Source organism: Xenopus laevis, chromosome 5S, assembly GCF_017654675.1.
Source record: "Xenopus laevis strain J_2021 chromosome 5S, Xenopus_laevis_v10.1, whole genome shotgun sequence".
Taxonomy (NCBI): Eukaryota; Metazoa; Chordata; class Amphibia; order Anura; family Pipidae; genus Xenopus; species Xenopus laevis.
In genome coordinates this window covers 44478372-44503539 of record NC_054380.1, presented here as the reverse complement: position 1 = coordinate 44503539, position 25168 = coordinate 44478372, and the positions used below count along the sequence as shown (strand labels likewise).

The following is a 25168-nucleotide window of genomic DNA, read 5'->3' as shown; positions in this document are numbered from 1 at the left end:
GAATACAATTGTACAAAATGTTTCTCAAGTAAGAATCTAGCTCTGTAGTTTATACCCTGATGTCCTAGTATGCTCTGGATACTAAAATATCGCTTTTTTAAACTTTGCCCTAGAGACCCACATTAGAAAGATTTTATAATTTCTGTTCATTATAAAGATCTAGATTTGGAATTGGGCGCTTAATAGGACACAGCACATTAACATGCTTCTGAAGAATTGTACTTAGCACAGGCTACTATCTTTACCAAAAGATGTACCCCCATTTACGGTTATACAATGCTGATTATTCTAGATATTTTTAAATGACTAGAGTGAAGGGAACAATAAGGGTTGTACTGCTGCAGTTATGGCTGTATGACAACATTTCTCAGTTGTTTTTGAAAGACAACCAGGTATGCCACCGGGTAACAATTTCATAAACATAAAAGTATTCCGTTATTATTTTTTTTATTTCTAAATTACACTATTTACATTGCAAATAATTCACTCTACAATATAAAATTTATTTCCTGAACCAAGTGAATTTATTAGTTGTAATATTGGTGTGTAAGCAGCCACCTCAGGTCATTTTGCCTGGGAGCTGTTACCTTGGGTTAGGGAGCTGCTATCTGGTTACCTTCCCATTGTTCTGTTGTTAGGCTGCTGGGGGGGGGGAGTGATATCACTCCAACTTGCAGTACACAAGTATTGGTGTGTAAGCAGCCACCTCAGGTCATTTTGCCTGGGAGCTGTTACCTTGGGTTAGGGAGCTGCTATCTGGTTACCTTCCCATTGTTCTGTTGTTAGGCTGCTGGGGGGGGGGAGTGATATCACTCCAACTTGCAGTACACAAGTTTATCAGAGCACAAGTCACATGACTGGGGGCAGCTGGGAAACTGACAATATGTCTAGCCCCATGACAGATTTCCAAATTAAATATAAAAAAAAAAATCTGTTTGCTCTTTTGAGAAACGGATTTCAGTGCAGAATTCTGCTGGAGCAGCACTATTGACTGATACAACAGTACCAACACTGAAATTGGTATTCAGCATGAAAACACACAATATAATGTGCTCAGCTAAAAAAAAGTGCCAGTGCTTGCACTTTCAGGTGTTGGCCAATTCAACTAAATAAGAAGCATCAGTGGGTCATTACTTCCACTTCTTTGGCGATTGCCTATGCTGGATGGTAAAACACCCAAACCTTTTTATTCTAAACATACATAAAGTATATTTTTACCTGAACTATTCTGCTAAGGTGACAGTCTGCAGCCAATTCAAGGCCTTGTTTTTCAGCCCAGGCCTCTATGTGTGCAAGCTGCTGACGTATTATTGCCCCCCAATAGTGAGAGCATAAACCGGAGTCTGGATCTGTTACAAGCCTGTTGAACAGCCACATGTTGATGAAATGGAATAACTGTGAGAAGAGCTGAATAGTTAGTGCTGCGTTGACCCGGCAACGTCTTAGAAGTGACATGGCACCTGTCAGAGTATGCAAGACATCTTCTAAAAGAGACAAAAATAATATATATATGTTAAGTGTGTGTATTATCATTAGTAAGAAGATATATGTCAGTTCTCAATACTCAAATGGAGTGTCAAAACAAGCAACCAAGTTCCAGAGTCTACACATTCATAGACCATTGCATACATGACTTTTAAATATTTTCACAATGTCCCAACTGTGTCACATTTATCAGCCAGAATCAACAGAAAAAATCAGGTAGACTCTGGTTACCTATCAGGTTCACAAGCTTACAAATGTCTGTAGATTGACGTCAGAGAGTAAAAAAGAGGGGAGGGTCTCCTAGTGTTATAACATATTAATACTCAGGAATCACCTGGAGATTTGCATGTCATATTCTAAACAGATTTTGCATTTAATAAGGCGATATTTTGCCCACATGATTAAAAAAAAACCAGCTTCCATAACACAGTGATGTCAAAACAATAACAGTCTCACAGCCTACGCATAATCATAAATTACACTTCTCAAGGACACAAACCAATCCTTTAGTTTTTCCCAGGTTGTAAATCAAATGACCTTCTGTGCCAGATAAGTGGCCGTAGCACTCGTTACTTATTTCCCACTTGGCTCAAAGCCACTATTCTCCCTTCTTTTCTGCTGCATGCAAACTGTTTTGTATGGAGTAATTCCAGTGAACAAAGAGGGGAAGTTTTATCGCTCGTAGGAGAGGAAATCTTGCACAGACGATAAATAGCCAAATTTGTTAGGACCCTTACTGCATTGTGGAAAACTCTGGAGTGAAACAACAAATGATTTTGCATAGGTGTGTGCCCGGTTACAACCGCTGATTATGCCTAATGTATATCACCTGCACTAAAAGACCACATCAATTTCTAGCAAACAATTCACAAGTTGAGGAACACAAATGATAACAAAAGCCCCCCCCCCCCCCCCATTTACTTTCTGACCTATTTTGGGCCTTTGGGAATCATTTTCTTCTGGATCATCTATAAAAGCAGGCATGGAGCTGGTCAGTTCAGACTGAAGACAGTGCACCAGGTATCTGTGTTAAAGAAATGCATCAGTTAAGCATCTAGACATATACATAACAAAGTTAATTGCAATTATAAATTATGCACATGCACACAAATTAGATGTTGCTGAACCACAATTTATAGATGGGGAGATGCTAGTATTTGTAATTAAAGCTGTATTTTAAAGGAAATGGTAAAAGGTTGAGCATTCTAGTAGTTACATTAGTATATACTACATTACAGGAAAAACTACCAGTAGTACTAGTATGAACAATGATTCCTTGTTAATAGAAACCTACTTCTGTCTGGTTTCACAGCAAGGTCTAAATCGGTTAAATCATTTGGAGACACCAGTGAAATCAAACTATTGATGAACCTGTCATGTTAAAATTAGTGAGTACTTCCAAGTTACTGGAGCCATGAAAAATGCAAGTCTACAACAAGGCTCCTAGGTTACCAGGAATCCGCAATGGTACTGCAAAAAATGTACATACACAGGTCAAATTTATTAATACATTCTGGAAAGTTACGCAGTGCACAATAATTTATACCAAACAGGGGTCTTGAAAAAACAAATAAGGTCAGATAATAAAATATAGAAGAACAGAACCCTGCTCGTATAAACTCAGTTCCAAGGGCATACAGAAGCAGGAACTAAGTGAATATTGTTTGCATTTAATATTTCCTAACATGGGCAAAAACCACTTGTGAAGTAGATCCTGTATGTGAGATGTTACAAATAATGCAAATTAAGATGTGAAACCAGCTTTGCAATTTAAAAATAAGTTCAGAACCAATTTTTCTTCTATGGTACAAATACATCTCTTATTATAAAGGACAACACTGATGTCTGGCTAAACAACACTGTGACCCAGTTTTGGGTCCACACCCAAAATGCTTCTGTCAAAAGTTAAACCAGAAAAGTCTGATTGTCCTGATGAGCCCTGAGCAAATTCCCTTTCTGACCATTTATTAAAGCATCCCTGTTCTGAAATAGATGAAGCGAGAATATCAACAAATAACACAAATATATTTGTCTTACTTGAATGCCATCTGAACTAAATGTGCAAGAACATCTTGTGCATCCAACGTTATACGATTGAGATCTCGGTCTTGTTTTATGAAATTGAGAAGCTCTGAAGCGTTTGCCATCCAGAAAGCGAGAGCCCCAGCAATATTCTTTTGCTTCTATAGATATAATTAGAATAGCATTTAAGTCACCAATGAAGACATTTCTTTGACCATTACAGTACAACTGTTGTTAAAAAATAAATATATAAATCAGATAGATCAGTACCAACTGCACAAACCTGCAATCTACCACTTTCCAAGGGTAAACAAATAGAAAGTGAACTAGTCAGAAACAAAACAGAAAAGAGAGCACAATGTTCCTGTGCAATGATATAGTTGCTCACAAGAACTAGAAATTATAGCCAGAGTTCCCCATCCACCCGTGCCACCATTTTTAAATTTCTCTTTTTCTCTGCATGTTGAAAGTATAAAGGTGATTGTCCTTAACAAGGTCAAGGGAGCATATTTTCACAAAATTCTTCTTCAATAAGCAAAAATTTCTGAAAAAATGAAGATACCCCATTGTGCCACAGGCTTAAAAATAAAAAAAGACTATAGCGGATGTAGCACGAAAAACATGGACAAATGTTTTTATTGGGGGGAAATTTTACCTCTATGAGGTATAAATATTTTAACCACAAAACTCTGTCACAGTTCCAGTCCCTTCCGGATGCCAGTGTCTGGGCCACGGGCAGAATTAAACATCTGAGTGACCTGGTGAGAGCAGAGGCGCTCAAGCAGTTTGCTCAACTGAAAGAGGAATATGGGCTACAGAACCATATGCTTTTCAGATTCCTCCAACTACGGCATGCACTTGTTGCCCAATTTTAACCACAAAACTCTGTCACAGTTCCAGTCCCTTCCGGATGCCAGTGTCTGGGCCACGGGCAGAATTAAACATCTGAGTGACCTGGTGAGAGCAGAGGCGCTCAAGCAGTTTGCTCAACTGAAAGAGGAATATGGGCTACAGAACCATATGCTTTTCAGATTCCTCCAACTACGGCATGCACTTGTTGCCCAAATTCCTGAATAGAATTTACTTGACCACGCACAGGCTGGCACAAATATACCAAGGGTACCCATACGTGTGTTTTAAACGTAATGCTGATAGAGGTACTTATATGCATGTATTTTGTTAGTGCCCTAAAATTCAGCAATACTGGACTGCAATTCTTGCATTTATCAATACCTTTTTGGGACTCCCAGCTATTTGGGACATCTAGAGGGACTCACCCTTACATCTTGTGAAAGGGTGTGTTTACAGCAGCTCCTACATTATGCAAAGAAAGCTATTTTTCTCACATGGAAAGCCGTGGAACCTCCTACCCTAGCATTCTAGATAAAGATTATCAATGACATTTGTCCGAGCCACAAACTGTAATGTAAGCTATTGCATAAAGGGAATGCCCACCCTTCTATAACTATCTCCCTTTCCTTCTCTTTCCTTTTTTCTTACTTCATGTTATGTTCATAAAATCTGTAAAGACAATCTTATATTTGTTTGTTTTATCTACTAACCCTGCAAATGCAGTACAGTAATCCATTTACAAAAGAGACTTGTAAAATATGTTCTTATAATCAGTGATAATGTAGAACGAAAAAACCACAAAGACATATTAAACTTTTAAATCGCTAAGTCTTTATTAAGAAACAACTCTGCTTGTGCTCCTCTTCAGAAAAGGCGACGATCCATCATGTGGCGCTCGATTTCTCCTCCCTGGCTATCTCCTATAAGGAAAGCAGGGAGGAGAAATTGAGCACTGCACGATGGATCGCCTTTTCTGCAGAGGAGCGCAAGCGGAGTTTCGGTAAGTTATTTCTTAATATAGACTTAGTGATTTAAAAGTTTAATATGTCTTTGTGGGGTTTTTTTTCGTTCTACACCAACAAATTTGTTAATACAAAAAATTGATATTACTGGTCCTTTAAACATGACTCACAAACCTGTATATTGTAAACAATCATATACAAGTTATTATAACATGAGTAAGTAAAGAGCTCTGTCTGTGGCCTTTTGCCTTTATATGGTCAAGGACTGTCTATGTGGCTTCTAGCAGTCTTATATTTTACAACAGGTGATATATCATTCCCTATATCTTTATTCCCTACATACTCCTATAGGGTTAAGGAAATCGTTTTGCTAAATGGAAGCTACAATAAGGCAGTACAGACACATACAACCAGTCTGTTTGGTTTAGGTTCCTCCAGGAACATACACAGTGCTGTTCATTCTTGTGCAATATGTCAACTAATATTGTAAAATACCTTTCATTAAAGAGCCCATTTGTAACAGACATGCATAATGAAAAGGTCATTAATTCAGCAAGAATGAGGCAAAAATTCCTCCCTTTTTCCTGTCTAAACATGCATTTGATATATACTGAAAAATAAAGCTATTACTGTAAATGACAGGACAGCCCCATGAAATTATAACCTAATTCAGTGCATTACACTGTATCTTAAGTTGCCAGCAATTTGCTGCAGAGGACAATTTCATTTTAAAGGAGTGGTTCCCCATTGAGTTAACTTTTATTATGTTATTAAACCACCTATTCCTAGCAATTTTTTATACAGCTTTTTTTAATTATTTTCTTTCCTCTTCTGCGTGTTTCAAGCTTTCAAATGGGAGTCACTGACCACAGTAGCCAAAACCTATTGTTCCATGGGGCTACAATTTTCCTATTATGATTACTTTTTATTACTTATCCTTTTTATTCAAACCCTCTCCTTTCCATAATCCCATTTCTCATCAAACTGATTGGCTGGTTGCTATGTAGCAGATGACTGCTAAAATACCAAACTGGAGAACTGCTGAACAAAAAGCTAAATAAATAAAAAACCATAACAAATAAAAAAGTAAGACCAGTTTAAAAATAGTCTCAGTTTATAAAAGTCTACCACATACTAAATGTTAATTCAAAGGAATAAAGGAAGATACTTATCTTTAAGAAAATCCAAAATCTTACCTATATCTATATAAATATATCTATATCAATATATCTATATAAATATAAATATATCTATATAAATATAAATATATATATATATATATATATATATATATATATATATACGTACACACACATCCCATATATAATGATATAGGGGTCTGGGGGGTTTCCTCTTTCTAGCAGGTGGTTCAAAGGCTTTGCAATCTACTGAAAAGTGAAGCCAATGTAAAATGTGTAACTTATCGTATACTAACAAAATAATAATTCAGATCCCTTTTAAAACTGCAATAAACTCAGCTGATCATGAGTTCATATGGTCCTGCTTTACATGCCCCAGCAGAAAGAAAATCTGCATTTCCACCCAAAGCACAGTAAGATATAGCATCTGGTAATGATCTATCTGAATTCTCATCCAAAAGAATGGCAAACCAAGTTAGATGAGATGCAAAGAATCATAACCATAAATAAAACATGAGCCATACAATGCAAAAAGTAAAATATTGTTTATTTTATTATTGATATTGAAGTGCATCAAGCAAGGGGTTATGGGATGTCCAAATGTTATACGGTTAATACGATTTTTTTTGGATTAAGCATCTCCAGTCATCAAATGAGTGTTATGAACTGTTCAGCCCAGCCATTTGAAGAAGTATTATATAAATCTTATATAAAAGAAGCATAAGTCTGAGCTAAGCCAAAATAACAGGGATTGCCTCCCAACTTCATGTCCTACCTGGTTACCTTTCTCTATTTCCTGAAGAAAAAGAGGATGAGAAAATCAAGGAGAACAGAGAAAGAAACTTGTAAACAAATCTAGTAGGTAAGAATGTAAGGCACATCACACTTACATGGAAAAATAACACCTCTTAAATACAAATATCTACAAGGAAAGTTATACAACAAAAACAGGAACCAAAGTGCCATTTCCATTAGGGATCTATTTCCATGTAATTCCACCTTAAAAAAACCCTAGACAAAAAATTGGTCATTAAATAATTGTATAACGGAATATTATCGGTCTAAATTAAAAATCAGATTGGTCACTAACATTTATTGCCTTGACCAAGGAGTAAAATACAATAAAATAGGAATCTGAATTTATTACTAATCAGCCGTTTATTGTTCATTTTATATTGTACATATACATATGTTGTTAGTTGGCCCCTAAGTTCATATAATAATAAATAAAGCCAGTACTGTGAATGAGCAACAAAAAAAAAAAAAAAAAACTAATTGGGGAGTCAGGACACACATTTTCATGCTCAAATGTTGTAAAATGAGCTTTAGTTCTTGGGGTCAGTTTCTGCTGCTTAAATGTCCAACATAACTCATGATTAAACTACAAGAGATAATATTGTTTTGTTGAAATTTGGCCAGCTAGCACTTCCAATTCACACTATGGCTATGCAGGGGTACAAAAGGCTAATTTTTATTTTAAATCTTCTCACTTAACACAAATAAATTGGGTCTCTGCAACTGAGGTATAGAAAAGCTATTGTAATGCATGCCAATATGCATAGAGAACTGAAAAAAGCCCCATCATGGAGGAGTATAAAATTCAAACAATCCTTCAAAATAACTCTAGCACTTAATTTGTACTTTTTGCATCTACTAAAATATCTTATTTACATTATGCTAGGTCTCAAGACAGACCTATATCAACATAACTGCTTCCACTCTTGCAATTTTACAATATTTTTCAAATTTAAAAGATATCAGAAAAAAAAATAGAGAAACAAAACGTTATGGGTTAAAGCTTACCTGGATTACACTTTCCATCATTCCCACCATCTTGTTCACAACAGCAATTACTTTGTGTGTTCGCTCAGCAGAACTTGTATCTGGTCTGTACTTGTTGGACAATACATACCGACAGGTCATGTACAGCACATATGTTGGTGAAAGTTTGAAATGCACAGTAGAACTGTTTGTATAGTTAATAACGGCAGACAAAAAGGCATCTTCAGCTAAGGGAGTTGAAAACACAACAGTGAAAAAGGTGAATTTTACTTTTTAGAACAATATGGTAATACATTAGAAAATGATAGCTTAGCAAGATGGCAGGCACTATAACGAGCTTAACCTTAAATTCATTAATTTAAAAACAATATTTACTTTATTCATATTAATATCCATAACATCCATTGTTTTAGAAATAAGTGCTTCAATGACATACATCACCACCAAGTGTCCTGATTTTTTGGGGGGTCTTTTTGAGGGACATTCAGAATCATGAAAATTAAGCTTGCATGGTTGCTGGAAAACAAGTTTTTAGGTGATAGCTAGAAATAAAGGATGCAACAAAAATCCAGGATTTAGTTCAGGATTTGGATGAACCAAAGCAATCTTTGCAGGCTTTTAACTTACCTGATCATCCTAGCTAAATGAAATCCAAACACACTGAAGAATAATTAAGCCCCTAATACAGCACTTGTTTCTAAAAATATTTTACTTGACTATTTATGAAAATTAGTATGAGTAATTTAAGCAAATATTGTTTTTAAAGTATACCTGTCACCCAGACATGAAAAGCTGTATAATGAATGTGCTTTGCAAATTAAAGATGAAACCCAAATTATTTTTTTCATTAAAACATTCATATCTGCTATAAAGGTTTCTAATATATGAGCTGTCAATTATATATTGCCTGGCAGTCACTTACTTTCACTTTCCATTAAGCACTTCCTAGACGTCATGACACTCATCACATTCCCTCACCCTCTTTATGTGCTGTGGCATTCATTAGTTAAATCCTTTTAACAATGGTCTACTTGCAATATAAAAGAACCTTCCTTTCCCCCCAGCCTCTCCAGAAATGTAATGCCCAGTGTTGGTTGGAAGGGTATGATGTAACATTTCGGGGGTGTGCCACGATGATGTCTGAAAAAGGGGCACGCCCCCAAAACGTTACATCACGTGACTTTAGGCAGGTGTAGCAGGGAAATCCCCTGTACTTTTATTAAAGTGTTTGCCTATATTGCACGTAACAAGAAATTCACCAATTTTCCAGTGTTGCTTTCTCAAAAAAATAATTTAGTTTAAAAATAAATGTTAAAATATACTTTATATACATATGCCAATATGGTAACATTTATGAATATTTTGGTTAAGTATTCATGCTGAAAGAATAGTTTCCCTTTAAGTGTTTCAAATGTTTTATTACTAAAATCTGACATGTAAAATGTATTTTCCAGACATTCCAAAACCATTTAACCTAAGGTGTATTGCAAGGCATAGCTGGCTGAACAGTATTTCTTACGAGACATCCAAAGGACTAACCAGAACGAACAAACACTTATGGACTGCCAAATGTATTAAAATTGATTGTGCAATTTATCCAATTAGATTATGTATACCATGTAGAACTAGAGAGCAACCAAGCTGAACAGATTAGAATTTAGATGTTAAAGTGTTTGCTAAGTACTTTTTTATTGTTAATTATAATCAACCACAAAATCTAAATAATTAAACACAGTATACTGGCCTCAAAACCAAAACTTTTGATAAAAGTTACTGAATGAGACCCAGTAAATTTTTAATATTACCTGTTGAATATATTAAAAAAAACTAGATCAATAAGCTCACATTAATGATGATTTAATAAAATGTATGCAAACAAAGTCTAAATAAAGGACTTACAATTTTCTCTAAATTCAATACTTGCAGGCAACACATTTTCTGGTCCTTGGGAATCTTGAGACCTAAAGTATAAAAAGTTGCCATTAGAAAAATAAAAAGCGAAAAAGGGAATTTCACAGACATTTCACAGATAGATATATTTTCCCTACTGCGTGTTCAGCAGCAGCTGCAAATATTTCTTCTAAGGGAAAAGACAAATGTTACAAGCAAAACTTTTAGTATTGCAAACAATTCTTTAGTTTTTTACCTGCCGTTTTGCACACGTTGATCTTGCTGCTTGTCCATTCTTATCATTGGTTTCACCATACCTTTCTCTGTCATACCCGGTATTCTCTCACCGTCTAGTTTACTGGCCATCTAGAAAATTACAAGAAAAGTTCTTGAATCAAAAATATTGCTATAGGAAGGCCTGTTAAGAATAGCTGCTCTGTTCTACAGTGATGAAGAAGTCATGGGACAATACTTGCAGACCTATGGCATGCAGAGAATACATGCTTGTGGGTATAAAAAAAAAAAAAACATATAATTGCTCACCGTTTTATCTTTGCACCAGTGAATGAGACTATCTCAAACCAGCATCCATTTAAGCTAGCTGGTCTTTATTTAAACAGGGTAACTGTAGCAAAATTGGGAAATACAAATACAAAGGTTTAAGGCTAGTGCCAGCAGATAAGGTTTCTCTGCTGCCTGGCTACTCCCCTTCTCTTTTCTGTAAGCAGGGCGGATTTCGGTGTGATCCACAATCGTCTAGCCCTAGTCTAAACATTTTGCCCTTTACGCAGCTGGCCACTAAATGTCTATACTATACTTAATAAAATCCAGATACAGAAGAAATCAACAAAACTAATTAGAACTAAAATAAATACCTTATTAGCTGGCGTTGTGACATCACCAAGAACATCACCTTCAAGACCAAATGTAGTTTCTTGCAACCTAAAACAGATAATTAAAAAACGTTTAGAAAAAAAACATCTACACGAATTGTAATCTGAAAGAATGTATGTAAAACCATTTGTACCAATAGGTAATGCACTAATACAGGTATGGGATCCATTATCTGGAAACCAGTTATGTAGAAAGATCTGAATTATGGAAAGGCCATCTCCCTAGACTCTATTATAATTAAATAATCCACATTTTTAAAATGTATTGCCTTTTCCTCTGTAATAATAAAACAGTATGTTGTACATACACTGTCCTGTGCAAAATAAATACTTGGTTCAGGTCAGTTAATCATGTATCAATTTGGCCAATATCACCAGCTGCCAAATCTTTTCCTGGGGATGTTAAGGGCCAATTAATACAATCTTAGTTTATATATTGACACACACACACACACACACACCTTTGGCTAGTGTTTCTATGCAAATAGAGTTCCATTCACTACTTATGACCTCAGTACCTCAGACTACCTTGAAATTAGCATCAGAACAATCCTGAAAGTGTTCCATTAGACTGAGCACTAACACAAAAGAAGTGGTGCAGGCAAGGTAGAAGAGAGTCTAAGGTCATAACCATGCAGCCTGAGTTCATCAAACATTTCAATGTATTTAATACAGGTTTGAACAGGATGGGTGTGTTATATTCAAGCTCTTTATAATGTTTTATCTAATTTAATAATTATAATAATAATAATAATTACTTCTTACACCTTATTAATTAAAAGAAAAATCAACTACACCCTATAGTGTTTCCTGTCAACCAGCATTCTCTCAAACTGAATTAAGTACTGGTCTGACCTTGATCTACATTATTGCAGATTTACATGGGAAAATAAGTTTAGTGGTATTTTATTCTGATCTACAGTTTCTGATTTTTCCCAAACTATGGTCTCATATATTCATTCTAATAACATGTTATAAAGATTTTCATTTGCTACTTTTCTCAACCCTGTTATTCATAATGTGTGAAGTATCTGTCATTAAGCGTAAGAAAAAACACAAATTATTTTTTCCATTTAAAGGAGAAGTAAACCCTAGCCCACCCTCCTCCTCTCTCTCCCCAACATCAAGGTGTCTGTTTATCATGCTGTGTAAAAAGTGGAGTGAAGCATTACCAGTGATTACCAGTCAGAGCAATTAGATTTTAACAGTTAGAAAACAAAAGCAAATATCTGACTGGTTGCTCTGAGCAACATCACCGGTAATGCTTCACTTTTTACACACCATGATAAATAAGACTCCCTATTCTGTTGAAAAGTTCCCCTATGTGCTGAACTGCCATAAATCTGCTGAGCTGCACAGAGAAGTTCAAAAGGTGTCATCTTCCCCGGTTTTCCTAACCTCTTCTGTTAACCTCTTCTGAAGACAGGGAAAATGGCACCTATGAATTCCACTGCGCAACTCTACAGATTTATGGCATTCAGGGCAACTTTTCAGCAGAAGAGATGTTGCGGGGAGGTAGCTTGGAGGGGGGCAGTAGAGGGGAGAGGAGGGTGGGAAAGGGTTTTATTCTCCTTTAAATCAAAACAATTGCACAGTAGTAGTGATTAGATTTTTTCACCAGGAATGGATTAGCAGCAAAATTCCACACTACGCATACTGCAAATTGCCGAAAAAGTTACCATGACCAAATTGTTTTGTGGAGACAAAAAGTTGCCTTAAGAAAAAAAAAAAACCACTGTATTTTACAGTACAGGTAGTACGATAAGAGGAGAACTCTTGAGGGACATATACACTATGTAAATAGATTTTTGTGTCCTTTGACATTATGAGTTCAATATACAGACACACCTGCTTCTACAGATTGAAAGGAATCCATGATACAATGAAAATATCTGTAAAACATTTATATATAAAATCCACTTGCCTGTGACCCCCTTGGAATTTCCTTATTTTAAAAAAGCGTAATATTTGTATATGAAATATGCTGGTAGTTTTTCCTTTGTACTAATGCTTAACCAAACACAAGAAACTGGGTGCGTTTTTGTTTACGCAGCAGATAAACATTGGCTAAACAGGAAATGAAGTGGCAAAGACAACACAATAAAAACTCAGCTTCAAAGAAAACATCTTGCATACAACAGACAAAGAAAAAATTTGCAAAGTCATAAATGATGCTAAGTCATATTGCAGACGTATACAAATTTTCATTTTTGTTATTGGTCATTTAAGTATTACAAGTACCTAATAAACATAACATAATATATACTATTCCAAAAGAAACAAAACATTTCGCCAGTCTCAACCATCATTTTGATTATTTATTAAATATGAGTAAAATTAAACAAGGTACACATTTTCACTCACCCTTGTTTGGTCCTTTGGTTTTTACCAATTTGCCCAGTATCAGAAAGGCTTTTACCCAGTAAGTGATCAAGGTTGGGGTCAACAAATTTGAACACGTGTGAAGAACCGAACTGAACCTTGACTCCACTGTGCAGCATAGTAGTCTCTGAGATACGATGACCATCCACATACGTATCAGCATCAATTCTTCTTGGAGTAACTGTGACTACACCATCCATATTATTTAGGTCACAATGGTGATGTTGTATCCCTGGGCCAAACAGCTGCAAAATAATGGTTTTACTTATTAAGGTTTGAGGGGAGAGTGACAGCTGACAGGGCTTTTTTTTGGGCACACCGGACTAGTCTTCCCACTAGATCAGAATCAGAATGCCAGCATTGAAAAGAACAGCTACTATTATTATTAGCTATTATATTCCCATATAAATTATAAGGCTTTAAAATGTTCTTAGATATTAATTAAAGGATGTTCATACAACTTTAATCCTGCTAATGCCACATTTAGAGTGATAATAACACAGTTTGAAGGAACAGTAACATCAAAAATGTAAAGTTTTTAAAGGAATGACAATATAATGTACTGTTACCCTGCACAAACACAACTATAGTTTATATAATAAGCTGCTGTGCAGCCATTGAAGCGCAGGATACACAATAGAGGATAGATAGAGAGATTTTTGTACTTACCGTTAAATCTTTTTCTCTTGTCCTATATTGGGGGACACAGGCACCATGGGGATGAAGATCCTGCAGCTGGAGATGGACACTAACTTGTTAACCTTTGGCTCCTCCTCCTGCTCTGGGCTTCATCCCCTGCCTCCTCCTACAATATTCAGTTTCAACCGAAGAGAAGTGTAAAATAAGCAACCCAAAACAGAGAAGGAGTCCTCAACCCCCTCAAAACCCTCGAAACAAGGACTCCAAACACGGAGTAACTATACACAAACGTAACTAACGTTGCACAGCAGTGTTTAACAGGGCGGGAAGGCCTGTGTCCCCCAATATAGGACAAGAGAAAAAGATTTAACGGTAAGTACAAAAATCTCTCTTTCTCTTGCCTAATTGGGGGACACAGGCACCATGGGGATGTCCCAAAGCAACCCCTGAGGGCGGGACACTGTTACCCCAAGAAAGTTTTTAGGAAATGACGGCCTGTAACACCTTCCTCCCGAAGCTGGCTTCGGCTGAGGCCTGTGTGTGCAGCCTGTAGAAGCGCGTGAAGGTATGTGGAGATGCCCAGGTAGCTGCTCTGCAGACTTGCTCAACTGATGCTTGATGACGAATCGCCCAAGAGGTGCTCAAGGACCGTGTTGAGTGAGCTTTCACCCGTAGCGGAGGCTCCTTACCCTTCACTGAGTATGATCTTATGATCGTGGACCGGATCCACTTCGCAATCGTCGCCTTGGAAGCCTTCGTGCCCCGTTTGGGGCCATGAGGAAGCACGAACAGAGAGTCTGATCTCCTCATCTCTTGAGTTGCCTTCAAGTAAGCTTTGATTGCCCGAACCACATCTAACTTGTGTAATTTGGCTTCCATAGGGTTCCGGGGCTCTGGACAAAGGGAAGGAACTATCAAGTCCTGGTTGAGGTGAAAGTCTGAGACGACCTTGGGAAGGAAGTCGGGCGTGGGCCTAAGAACAACCTTGTCTTTGTGGATGATGGTGAATGGGGCTCTGCAAGAGAGTGCAGCCAGTTCTGAAACTCTTCGTGCGGACGCGATTGCCAGTAGGAAGACCACCTTTTCGGTAAGTGTAGCTAACGGGACTGCTGCAATAGGTTCGTAGGGGTCCCCCTGGAGGACGGAGAGAACCAAGTTGAGATCCCAAGGGGGAACCGGACAGCGGTATGGAGGCACTATTCTGGTCGCTCCTTGTAAAAAAAAGTCTTGACATGACTCCGTAAGGCATATCTTTTCTGGAAGAGAATGGAAAGGGCTGACACCTGCACCTTCAGAGAGCTGAGCGCCAACCCCTTGTCGAGGCCGGCTTGGAGGAAGTACAGGATGTCACTCTCGGAAGGCCTCTGTGGATCTAAGTCTTGATGTTCACACCAGCCGATGAAGGTTTTCCACACCCTATGATAGACCTTTGCAGAAACTGGTTTTCGTGCCCGAAGCAGGGTTGGGATGGCCGCTGTGGGGACCCCTGACCTCTTAAGAACTAGGGTTTCAAGAGCCACGCCGTTAAAGCCCAGCGATGAGAATTCGGGTGGTTGACGGGCCCTTGTGTTAGCAGATCCTCCCTTTCCGGGAGATGAAATGGGTCGTCGATGGACAGGTCCACCACATCGGCGAACCAAGGCCGTCTTGGCCAGTACGGAGCCACAAGGATGGTCCGAGTGCCTTCTCTCTTGATCTTCTTTATGAGCCGTGGAAGAAGGGCTAGAGGGGGGAATGCATAGGCCAAGGCGAAGTTCCATGGAATCACCAGAGCGTCGATCGCTAGAGCCAACGGGTCTACGCTTCTGGCGACTAAGTTGTGAACCTTCCGGTTGCATCTGGAGGCCATGAGATCCACGTCTGGAAGGCCCCACCTGTCCACTATTAGTTGGAAGACCTCCTGGTTGAGACTCCATTCGCCCTGATCCAGGGTTTCCCTGCTCAGGTAATCTGCGAGCCAGTTGTCGACCCCTGGGATGTGTACCGCGGAGAGCTCTGGTATGTTGGCCTCTGCCCAAGTCAAGATCTTGGCTGCTTCCAGTAAGGATGTGGGACTGCGTGTGCCCCCCTGGTGGTTCACGTAGGCCACTGCGGTGACGTTGTCGGATTGAATCCGCACAGCCTTGCCCCGAAGGAAGGGCGAGAAATGTTGTAGCGAGTACAGTATGGCTCTCAGTTCCAGGATGTTGATCTGGAGAAGTCTCTCTTCTCGGTCCCAACTGCCCTGGGCTGTTCTTTGGCCGTGAACTCCGCCCCACCCGGTTAAGCTTGCGTCTGTCGTGACCACCGTCCAAGTGTGGCTGGGGAAGGGTCTTCCCTGTGTGAAGCGGAGAGGGTGGGACCACCAGAGTAGGGAGTTCTGAACCTGCACCGGAATCGCTATCAGGCGGTCCAGGTGCTGTCGATCCCTCCTTTGATGCCTGAGAATCAGGTGTTGGAGAGGTCTGGTGTGGAATTGGGCATATAGAATGGCTGGGAAGGAAGCGACCATTGTCCCTAGAGTCCGCATAGCCGTGCGAAGAGGGACAGGGGTGGTCGACCGGAGAGCATGTATGCGCGTCCGTAAGACGTTGGCTTTCTCCCGTGGAAGGAAAACTGTCGCTCGACGGGAGTCTAGGATCAGCCCCAGGTATTCCATGGTTTGTGACGGGCAGAGATGTGACTTCTTGTAGTTGATGACCCAACCCAGGGTCTCCAAGACCTTGAGTGTCTGCGAGGTGTGTGACTGGGCAAGAGCCGCAGACGGACCCTTGACGAGGAGGTCGTCCAGGTAGGGTATAACTGTGATGCCCCTGATCCGGAGCTGTTCTAGCACTGCTGCCATCACTTTGGTGAAGGTTCTGGGGGCGGACGAGAGTCCGAATGGTAGCGCCACGAACTGCCAATGATTGCCGTTGACATAAAACCGGAGGAATCTGTGATGATTGGGGTGAATCGGTATATGGAGGTAGGCGTCTTTGACGTCTATGACGGACATGAATTCGTTCTCCTCCATGGATGCTAGGACCGACTGTATGGATTCCATCTTGAAATGTAGTTTTTTTTACGAAAGGATTGAGGTCCTTTAGATCCAAAACCGGTCTCAGGGAACCGTCCTTTTTGGGGACCATGAAGAGGTTGGAATAGTATCCCCATCCTCTTTCCCCTGGAGGCACCGGTTGGATGGTTCCTGTCGAGCAGAGGTCTTGAATTATTGATAGGAACTTTTGCCTTCTGGGAATATTGATGGGTAGGCGGGAGACGAAAAATCTGCGGGGAGGGCGATGAACAAAGTCTATTAGGAGACCCTGAGACACAACTTGAATGACCCAGTGGTCCCGTATTTGGTCTTTCCACACCTCTCGAAAGGACATTAGACGGCCGCCTAGGGGGATCCCTCCGAGGGTGGGTACGCCCTCATGCTGTGGCGGATTTGTCCTGGGAGGGCTTGGTCTGCCCCTTTGAAGACGACCAGTGGGTGCCTTGCTTGTTTTGGTAGCGTTGGCGAAAATTAGAGGTGGGCTTGTCTGTTTGAGACTTCGTCCGCTGTCCCTGGCGAAAGGGCCGAAAAAACGGTCTTCTCTTAAAAGTTGTCCGCTTCGCTCGGGTCTGAGGGAGCAAGGTACTTTTACCTCCAGTGGCTTGTGAGATGATCTTGTCTAACTCGGCCCCAAAAAGCTGTTTTCCCAAAAAGGGGAGGCTGACGAGAGATCTCTTCGATGTCAGATCAGCTGACCATGACTTTAGCCAAAGGAATCTCCTGGCAGCTATGTATTGAGCTGATGCCTTAGCCACCAGTTTTGCAGCATCTAATGAGGCGTCACAGATATAAGAGGTGGCGTCAGCTATTTGTGATAAGAGGGCATCAGTGGAGGGGTCCTCCGATCCGATAAGTTGTGCTGTCTGTTCAACCCAAACTTCCATAGCCTTGGCAACCCAGGCTATAGCAAAAATTGGTCTGAAAGCCATACCGGCTGCTGTAAAGGTTGCCTTGCAGAATCCTTCTAGACGCTTGTCAATTGGATCCTTAAATGACGCTGCGTCTGCCACTGGGATAGTGGTGGCCTTGGAAAGTCTGGAAACAGGTGGGTCAACCACCGGAGGGGATGACCAGAGATCAATGCAATCTTGTGGGAAGGGATAGGTTTGGGAGAAACGCCTGGAGATCTGCACTCTGTGATCAGGGGTTTTCCATTGGGATTTGACAATCTCCTCTAATTGCTCATAAGCTGGAAAGATGTAGGTGGCTTTCTTTTGTCTCTTAAAAATGTTTTTCGCCGGCTCAATAGTCAAATTAGTGTCTTCGAGATTGAGCGTTGTGAGTACTGCCTGTATAAGTCCCTCTACCTCCCTCTGGGTTCTGGGGGTGTCCTGATCTGGGTCAGGTTGATCCTCTGAATCGTCACCCGAAGGAATTTGTCCCTCCTCATCAGAGGGGCTAAACTGTTCCCCTGGGGAATCTGGGGGCGAGGTAATGGATCTTTTAGAGGCGGTAGGTCTGCTGTCTTGTGACCTGGTAGGATTAGACAGGCGTTCTAGGACCTTGTCTAAAGTCTCAGGAATGCGGGATAAATTCTGTAGTCCAGCAAGTGAGATGGAAAGGGCACGGACCAACTCAGAGTCTGAAGTGCTGGCAGTGTGGGCTGTGTTGGCAACAGGTGGAGAGGGAGGGTGTCTACACGCTGCGCACACAGATTCAGAGGAAACGCTCTGAAATTTGGTGTTGCACACTGCACATGCAAGGTAAGAAACTTGTGCTGCCTTGCGGGAAGGTGCTGAGGACTTTGAGGTCCTGGGCTCCTCTGTTTTGTCTGCCATAACTCAGTGGCAATTCTGAACTCCTTGTATGGAAATATATATATATATATATATATATATATGTTAACAAGGGAGGGCAGGGGATGAGCTGTCGCAGGGCCTTAGAATGTGCCTGTAAGAGAGAAGGGAAATTAGGTTATTCCCAGCTCACTAAGTATAGGAGCAGCACTTAGCTCTCTAGGCTATTACTGGCCCCAGCTAAATTACACCAGCCTAGTGCGCGTAGGCGCAGAGAAAAAAGCATACTCGCCTGAGGAGCGGCTGTATAAAAGAACGGGCCGGCGTTGAGATGCCTCAGTCACGAAGAGCACCGAGACGCGCTGGAGTCTGCCGGCTGCTGTGCGAGGAACCGGAAGTGCGCGTTCCGCTAGATTTGGCGCCAGAGTCAGGCTGCGTGTCACTCGCGCATGGCGCCAGGAAGCAGAGGCAGAGAGACCGGAAGTGCGCGCCAAGGGGAATGCGCTTAGCGCAACAGCGTTGAAAGAATGGAACGCATAGGGGAAGTCTCAGGTTACAGCCCCAGCTATGCCTTGGGAGGGGGAGAGGCGGATAACGGTGAAATAATAATACTCACCCAAACCATCCAGCCGTAGAGGGCCCTGAATGATGGATTTCCCTGTAAAGATATAAGGATATATCCGTGCTTAAAGAATGTAGGTGAATAGCAAGCTGGTTCAGACCTCCGTGGAGCGGGAACCCAGCCACAGGGAAATAGGGGAGCTAGCCTGCAGACCTCCATAGAGCGGAAAGGCTGTTGGGCACATAGATGTATAGGTTGTAACCTAAACAGCTGGTGGGACACTTGATTGCGATCAATGGTCCCATCTGTGGCATGATCTTAACCGTGGTCCTTGATCATCTGCTCCAGCCACAAGTTTTTCTGTGTCTTCTCCTCTGAGGACACTAAAAGAAACTGAATATTGTAGGAGGAGGCAGGGGATGAAGCCCAGAGCAGGAGGAGGAGCCAAAGGTTAACAAGTTAGTGTCCATCTCCAGCTGCAGGATCTTCATCCCCATGGTGCCTGTGTCCCCCAATTAGGCAAGAGAAAAATACTGTAGAATGCCATTGTATACTATAGAGCTTATCTGTTATCTGCTTTGTATCTTGTGCCTTTTCTCCTTTTTCAGATTTGAATGGCTGCCCCCATGGCATGGCTACATAGTAGCTTGTTTATATACACTATAGTAGTGTTTCTGAAACAAAACACCAGTTGTACTAGTGCAGCGCAAAAGTACATTACATTGTCATTCCTTTAAAACACATCTTTTTGGTGTTACTGTTCCTTTAACTTGCCCTACTAGTTGTCCCAGGGTTGGGGAGGGTCAGTACAAATATTGCTCATCCCCCACACTGAAAAAAACACACCATAAATCAGTACTCAGGTAAGGGGTGGAGGGGTTATAAACAGTGAATGGAGAGGATGAGATTTGGGCTGAGGATGGATGACATGTTTTGCTGTAACTTCCTTGACAGTTCTGCCCCTTGTAGCTGTGGTTCAGCCCAAACAAAAAGGCATGAAACTGTGACACTTAGAAAAACTAGACACTTAGAAAAGTGATAGACTAAATGTGCAGGATACACCATAAAAGCTACTGGGAATAATGACACTGTTAACTAACACAAAGCACTTGTGTGTTTTAAAGTCTGATCATTTCATGTAATATTTTTAACAATATAACAGAAAATACCTTGCACATCTTAACCACCCCCCTACTGTCTAAATAAGATACCTGGTGCAATGTGCATGTGCTAGGGATATCAGATTATAAGATTTGATGGGACAGACATAAAAATTACAGCATAAATTCATTAACTTCTGCAATTAAGAATACTCCACTACGAAGCATAAAACAGAAACTGCAATAAAAAAAGGCATAGCTAAAAAAAAAAAAACACCCACAGAGAAGTCACTGAAGTAAACAAAAAAAAGTTTATGCATAGCAGGACAAAGTCTGCACATAGTGTATTTTTGAAATGACATTACTCAACATATTAAGGCCAGTCACTTTAAGGTATAATTATAACCTAGTACTCCATTTTGAGAGTAAGAAGTTGGTCTTCAAAAAGGTCAAGAGTTCTACATACACAACCAACCATTAAACAGCTAGCTTACCTGTATGGAATTATCCTGAAATTTTTCAGTTCCAACTTCCGTGACACTTGGTTGTAAACGATAGAGTTTGGGCTTATCTCTCGAGTCTGATCCATCTTATTCAGAGAAAAAATGCTCAGTACAGTAAGTGTTTTACACAACAAAGTACAGTGAAATATGGAGGATAACAATATTGCTTTCTCTGTGGAAAACCAGTGTGGTAGTGGATATGGTTGCTATCAAAGAGATACTGCCCTAACCCTTACATTGTGTCCCCTGGCTCATACAGAAAGACATTTTCATGGTTACCTGACCTGTGTTTCGAAGCAGCTGAAAAGTAGACAACTCAATGACAATTCAGTGAGCAGGTACTGAAAAGTCACACTGGAAGACTGGAGTTGCCTTATATGACACTTCCCTCAATAGGACGGTTTCGGACAGTGACCCGCAACCAGTAGCTCGTGAGCAACATGTTGCTCTCTAACCCCTTGAATGTTGCTCCCAGTGGCCTCAAAGCAGGAGCTTATTTTTGAATTCCAGGCTTGGAGGCAAGTTTTGGTTTCATAAAAAACATGTGTACTGCCAAACCGAGTCTCCTATAGGATGCCAGTCTGTAAAGGTCCTACCAAACAGCCAATAACAGTCCTTATTTGGCACCCCAAGAACATTTTTCATGCTAGTGTTGCTACCCAAGTCCTTTTACTTCTGAATGTTGCTCACAGGTTCAAAAGGTTGGAGATACCTGGTTTAGGATATACTTTCCTACAACTAGCCAGGGCAACTTATATGTCACAACAAGGTTATAGATTTATGAAAATGTATAGATATTTCAATATTCTTGCTGTAACTCTAAGGCTAAATTTTGTGTCTGTTCACTATAAAACTCCCACTTAGTGTGCAATGTGCTGCCTTCTATGAAAACCTAGTATAGCAAATCAGCATTTGCTCCAAATCATACTAGAATGTCCTCGGGCTGGAATCCCCACAGACTTTTTTCTTGCATATTATAGTGCCTCTAACACAGGTATTCAAGATTTTAAAAGGCAGCTACATTGTCAGGGACTTTCTTATACCCCAAAAGAGGAGGTCTGCTGGTAGACTCGTACCTGCACTTAACTCCACCAAGTAAGGCAGTTTATCAGGAGAAAGTGATAAAGAATAGTGGTCAGTTCTGTCCTTGCTCTTTCCTGATTTGCCGTCATGTTTCCGGTTTTGCTTTAGAATACTATCTGTTGGCCGTCTTTTCAACTGGAACACAAGTTCCCCTATGGAATGAAGATTAATAAAAAATACATAAATAACAAATATATCACAGATTTTCTACATGTGTTCCTCTGCTAATGCATATTGCTGAGATATTCTAACCCACCACTTGGAGAGGTAAAAAGAGAACATGTTTTATTTATTTTATTTCTGATATTTATAAGTGTAAGGGTGTGTGCACACAGTTGTGGGTGCACCTAACTTATTGAATAATCCCTCTATTATTCTTCCAAGTGTGCAGATGGCCTCTAAACTTAGCTTGAGTTGAGTGCCGCTGTTTTCTTATATGTACCTTTCTCATTTGGCCAATCTCGAAATATGTGAAGAGGGCATTCTTCATCATCTAGAATAAATTCTATAATGCCTTTGTCTGAATGCTGAGCTCCAGGTGATAATATGACCTACAAAACCAAATAATAATGAACAAATGAGATCATTTTCCAGTTTCATGTAAATAAAAATAATACACTTTATATAATAGATATCATATAAAATTAGATAGACATATTTATTAAACTGGATAAGTTAATAAATTACGGCTCTTCTACACAGGTTTTTTTTCCCCTTTGTTGCACTGTGTGTGGCAAAAGTAAGTCAGTATTAACTGCAACTAAAAGTTTGTTTCACAGACAGATGTCTTGACATTTTTCTTTAGAATAATCTTGTATACTTCAGAATTCATTGTCATCAATGTTGACAAGCCATCCAGGCCTAGATGCAGCACAACAAGCCCAAACCAGAACACTCCCACCACAACGTTTCACAGACGGGATACAGTTCTTACGCTGGAATGCAGCGTTTTTCTTTCTCCAAATGTAATGCTCCTCATTTAAGCCAACATGATCTTTAGCTAACTGTAGACAGTCAGCAATATTTTTTTGGGTTCCTTTGTAACTTGGGTTCCTTTTAACGCCTTGCAATTGGAAGTATCTTTGATGGTCAACCACTTCTGGTAGGGTAACAACAGACTTGAATTTCCTCTATTTGTACACAATCTTTCTCACTATTGATTGGTTGGGTCCAAACCCTTTAGAGATATGCCATTTTCCTACTTTATCGGCACCAAAAAAATTTGTTCGAGCCATGATACACTTCCACAAATGTGCAATCAGGCTTTCCTGGAACCCATTCTTTAAAAAAAAAAAAAACAGTGTCCCAATATACCACTGTATATTAAGATTTGTCCTGAATACATATATCACTTAAGTGACATCACTATCTCCGCTGCAGTCCTTTTAGTATAGCTGAGAAAGAGTTCAACAGTAATAATGTATTTAATGGTAATGCACCTGTTTGCAACTGCATTTTAAATCTGTACAACTAGCAGGCACCAAATACCTTAGCAATGCAGTATTCCTTGGGGTTTTCTTTCTCCATTCCATATTTTTCCAAAGCTTCTATAACGGCAAAATCTGCTGTATCATTAGTGGATAACAAGATTGTTTTGTATGGTATATTTGGTTTTAAACTATCAGCATAAATCCGCAATGTCCCACCTAGGAGAAAAAAAAAAAAGTGACAAAAATGACAGGCTTTAAAATATTATATTTTACATTTCCCTTTGTATGAATCAAAATATCATATTCCTGCAACAGTTTCATGACCTCCACAGCATTCCACAAAAGAATTTATGATTTCAACAAATAAAGTGGTTCGCAGTTAAATAGTTACATAGTTAAATTAGGTTGAAAAAAGACAAAGCCCATCAAGTCCAACCGCTCCAAATGAAAACAGTACTTTCAATGCCCACCTCCAGGTCATTAATAAACAAGTTGAAAAGCAAGGGACCTAGTACAGAGCCCTGCGGTACTCCACTAACAACACTGGTCTAATTAGAAAATGTTCCATTTACCACCACCCTTTGTAGTCTTTTAGCCAGTTCTCTATCCAGGTACAAATACTATGTTCCAGGCCAACATTCCTTAATTTAACCAGTAACCTTTTGTGTGGCACTGTATCAAATGCTTTAGCAAAGTCTAAGTAAATCACATCCACTGCCATCCCAGAATCGAGGTCTCTACTTACCTTCTCATAAAAAGAAATTAAGTTAGTCTGGCAAGATCTATTACGCATAAAACCATGCTGGCACAAACTCATAGTATTATGATTTGCTATGAAGTCCAGTATCTTATCCTTTATTAACCCTTCGAAAAGCTTTCCTACCACTGACGTCAGACTAACTGGCCTATAGTTTTGAGGCTGAGAACGGGATCCTTTTTTGAATAGAGGCACCACATTAGCAATTCGCCAGTCTCTCGGCACTATGCCAGATCTCAATGAATCCTGAAAAATTAAGTCAAGAGGTTTGGCAACCACAGAGCTAAGCTCGCTAATATTCTGGGATGAATACCATCTGGCCCCAGACCTTTGTTAATCTTAACATGTTCTAGTTTTCTGGGAGTGCAATGTGAAGTAAATACAAATTTTCTTTTAAATTACCCGAGTCTGGTCGTCCATCAGAGCTGCGGAATTCTTGCATTCTTTTTTCCAATTTTTGCTGTCGTCTTCTTTTCATAACCACCTCTGGGTTAGATATTGTGCGAGTAAAGCTGGTCTCTGGCATATCTTTGTATACCTCCATAGCTAACTGTAAGTTATCACTAAGGAAAGAGATTGAGAGAGAAGAATACATTTCATTGCAAATTCAGACATTTTAGAAAACAGTCATCTTCAGTCATACTATTCATCCTCCTTTAAAATGTGTAATGATGCAGGAAAAAAACAGTTTGAAAGCATTTTAACTTCTAAAAATATCATTATATCAGAGCTGCAGAGAGAACCTTTCAGTTCAGACTAGGCTGAAATGAAGGGTGAGAGTGTCTTATGCTTCTCCCACAGGTAGTGGTCATAGCACTGGCTGGCAGGATGAGATCTGCAGCAGGGAAACCCCATACTGCATAATTTTGATTATGCTGCTGAGAGATCGCCAAGCTATAACAATATATTTTACATTCTCAACATAAAGCAAT

At 39.9% G+C, this 25168-nt stretch overlaps 1 protein-coding gene across 20 annotated transcripts in view; it reads right to left on the bottom strand.

The window, feature by feature from the left end:
• afdn.S (afadin, adherens junction formation factorS homeolog) overlaps positions 1-25168 on the bottom strand; it is a 91551-nt gene that overhangs the window by 38181 nt on the left and 28202 nt on the right. For 12 of the 20 annotated variants that reach the window (XM_041564467.1, XM_041564469.1, XM_041564468.1 and 9 more), the window contains exons 5-18: positions 24639-24799; positions 23538-23695; positions 22492-22600; positions 22043-22201; positions 20958-21052; positions 13390-13652; positions 11008-11074; positions 10389-10498; positions 10142-10203; positions 8264-8469; positions 7236-7256; positions 3523-3668; positions 2415-2509; positions 1219-1484 (exon numbers count right to left, since the gene is read on the bottom strand). In XM_041564467.1, the coding sequence (XP_041420401.1) occupies positions 1219-1484; positions 2415-2509; positions 3523-3668; positions 7236-7256; positions 8264-8469; positions 10142-10203; positions 10389-10498; positions 11008-11074; positions 13390-13652; positions 20958-21052; positions 22043-22201; positions 22492-22600; positions 23538-23695; positions 24639-24799 (1918 nt within the window). The remainder of the gene's footprint in view (positions 1-1218; positions 1485-2414; positions 2510-3522; positions 3669-7235; positions 7257-8263; positions 8470-10141; positions 10204-10388; positions 10499-11007; positions 11075-13389; positions 13653-20957; positions 21053-22042; positions 22202-22491; positions 22601-23537; positions 23696-24638; positions 24800-25168) is intronic. The other 8 variants (XM_041564473.1, XM_041564472.1, XM_041564485.1 and 5 more) reach the window with 2 other exon arrangements.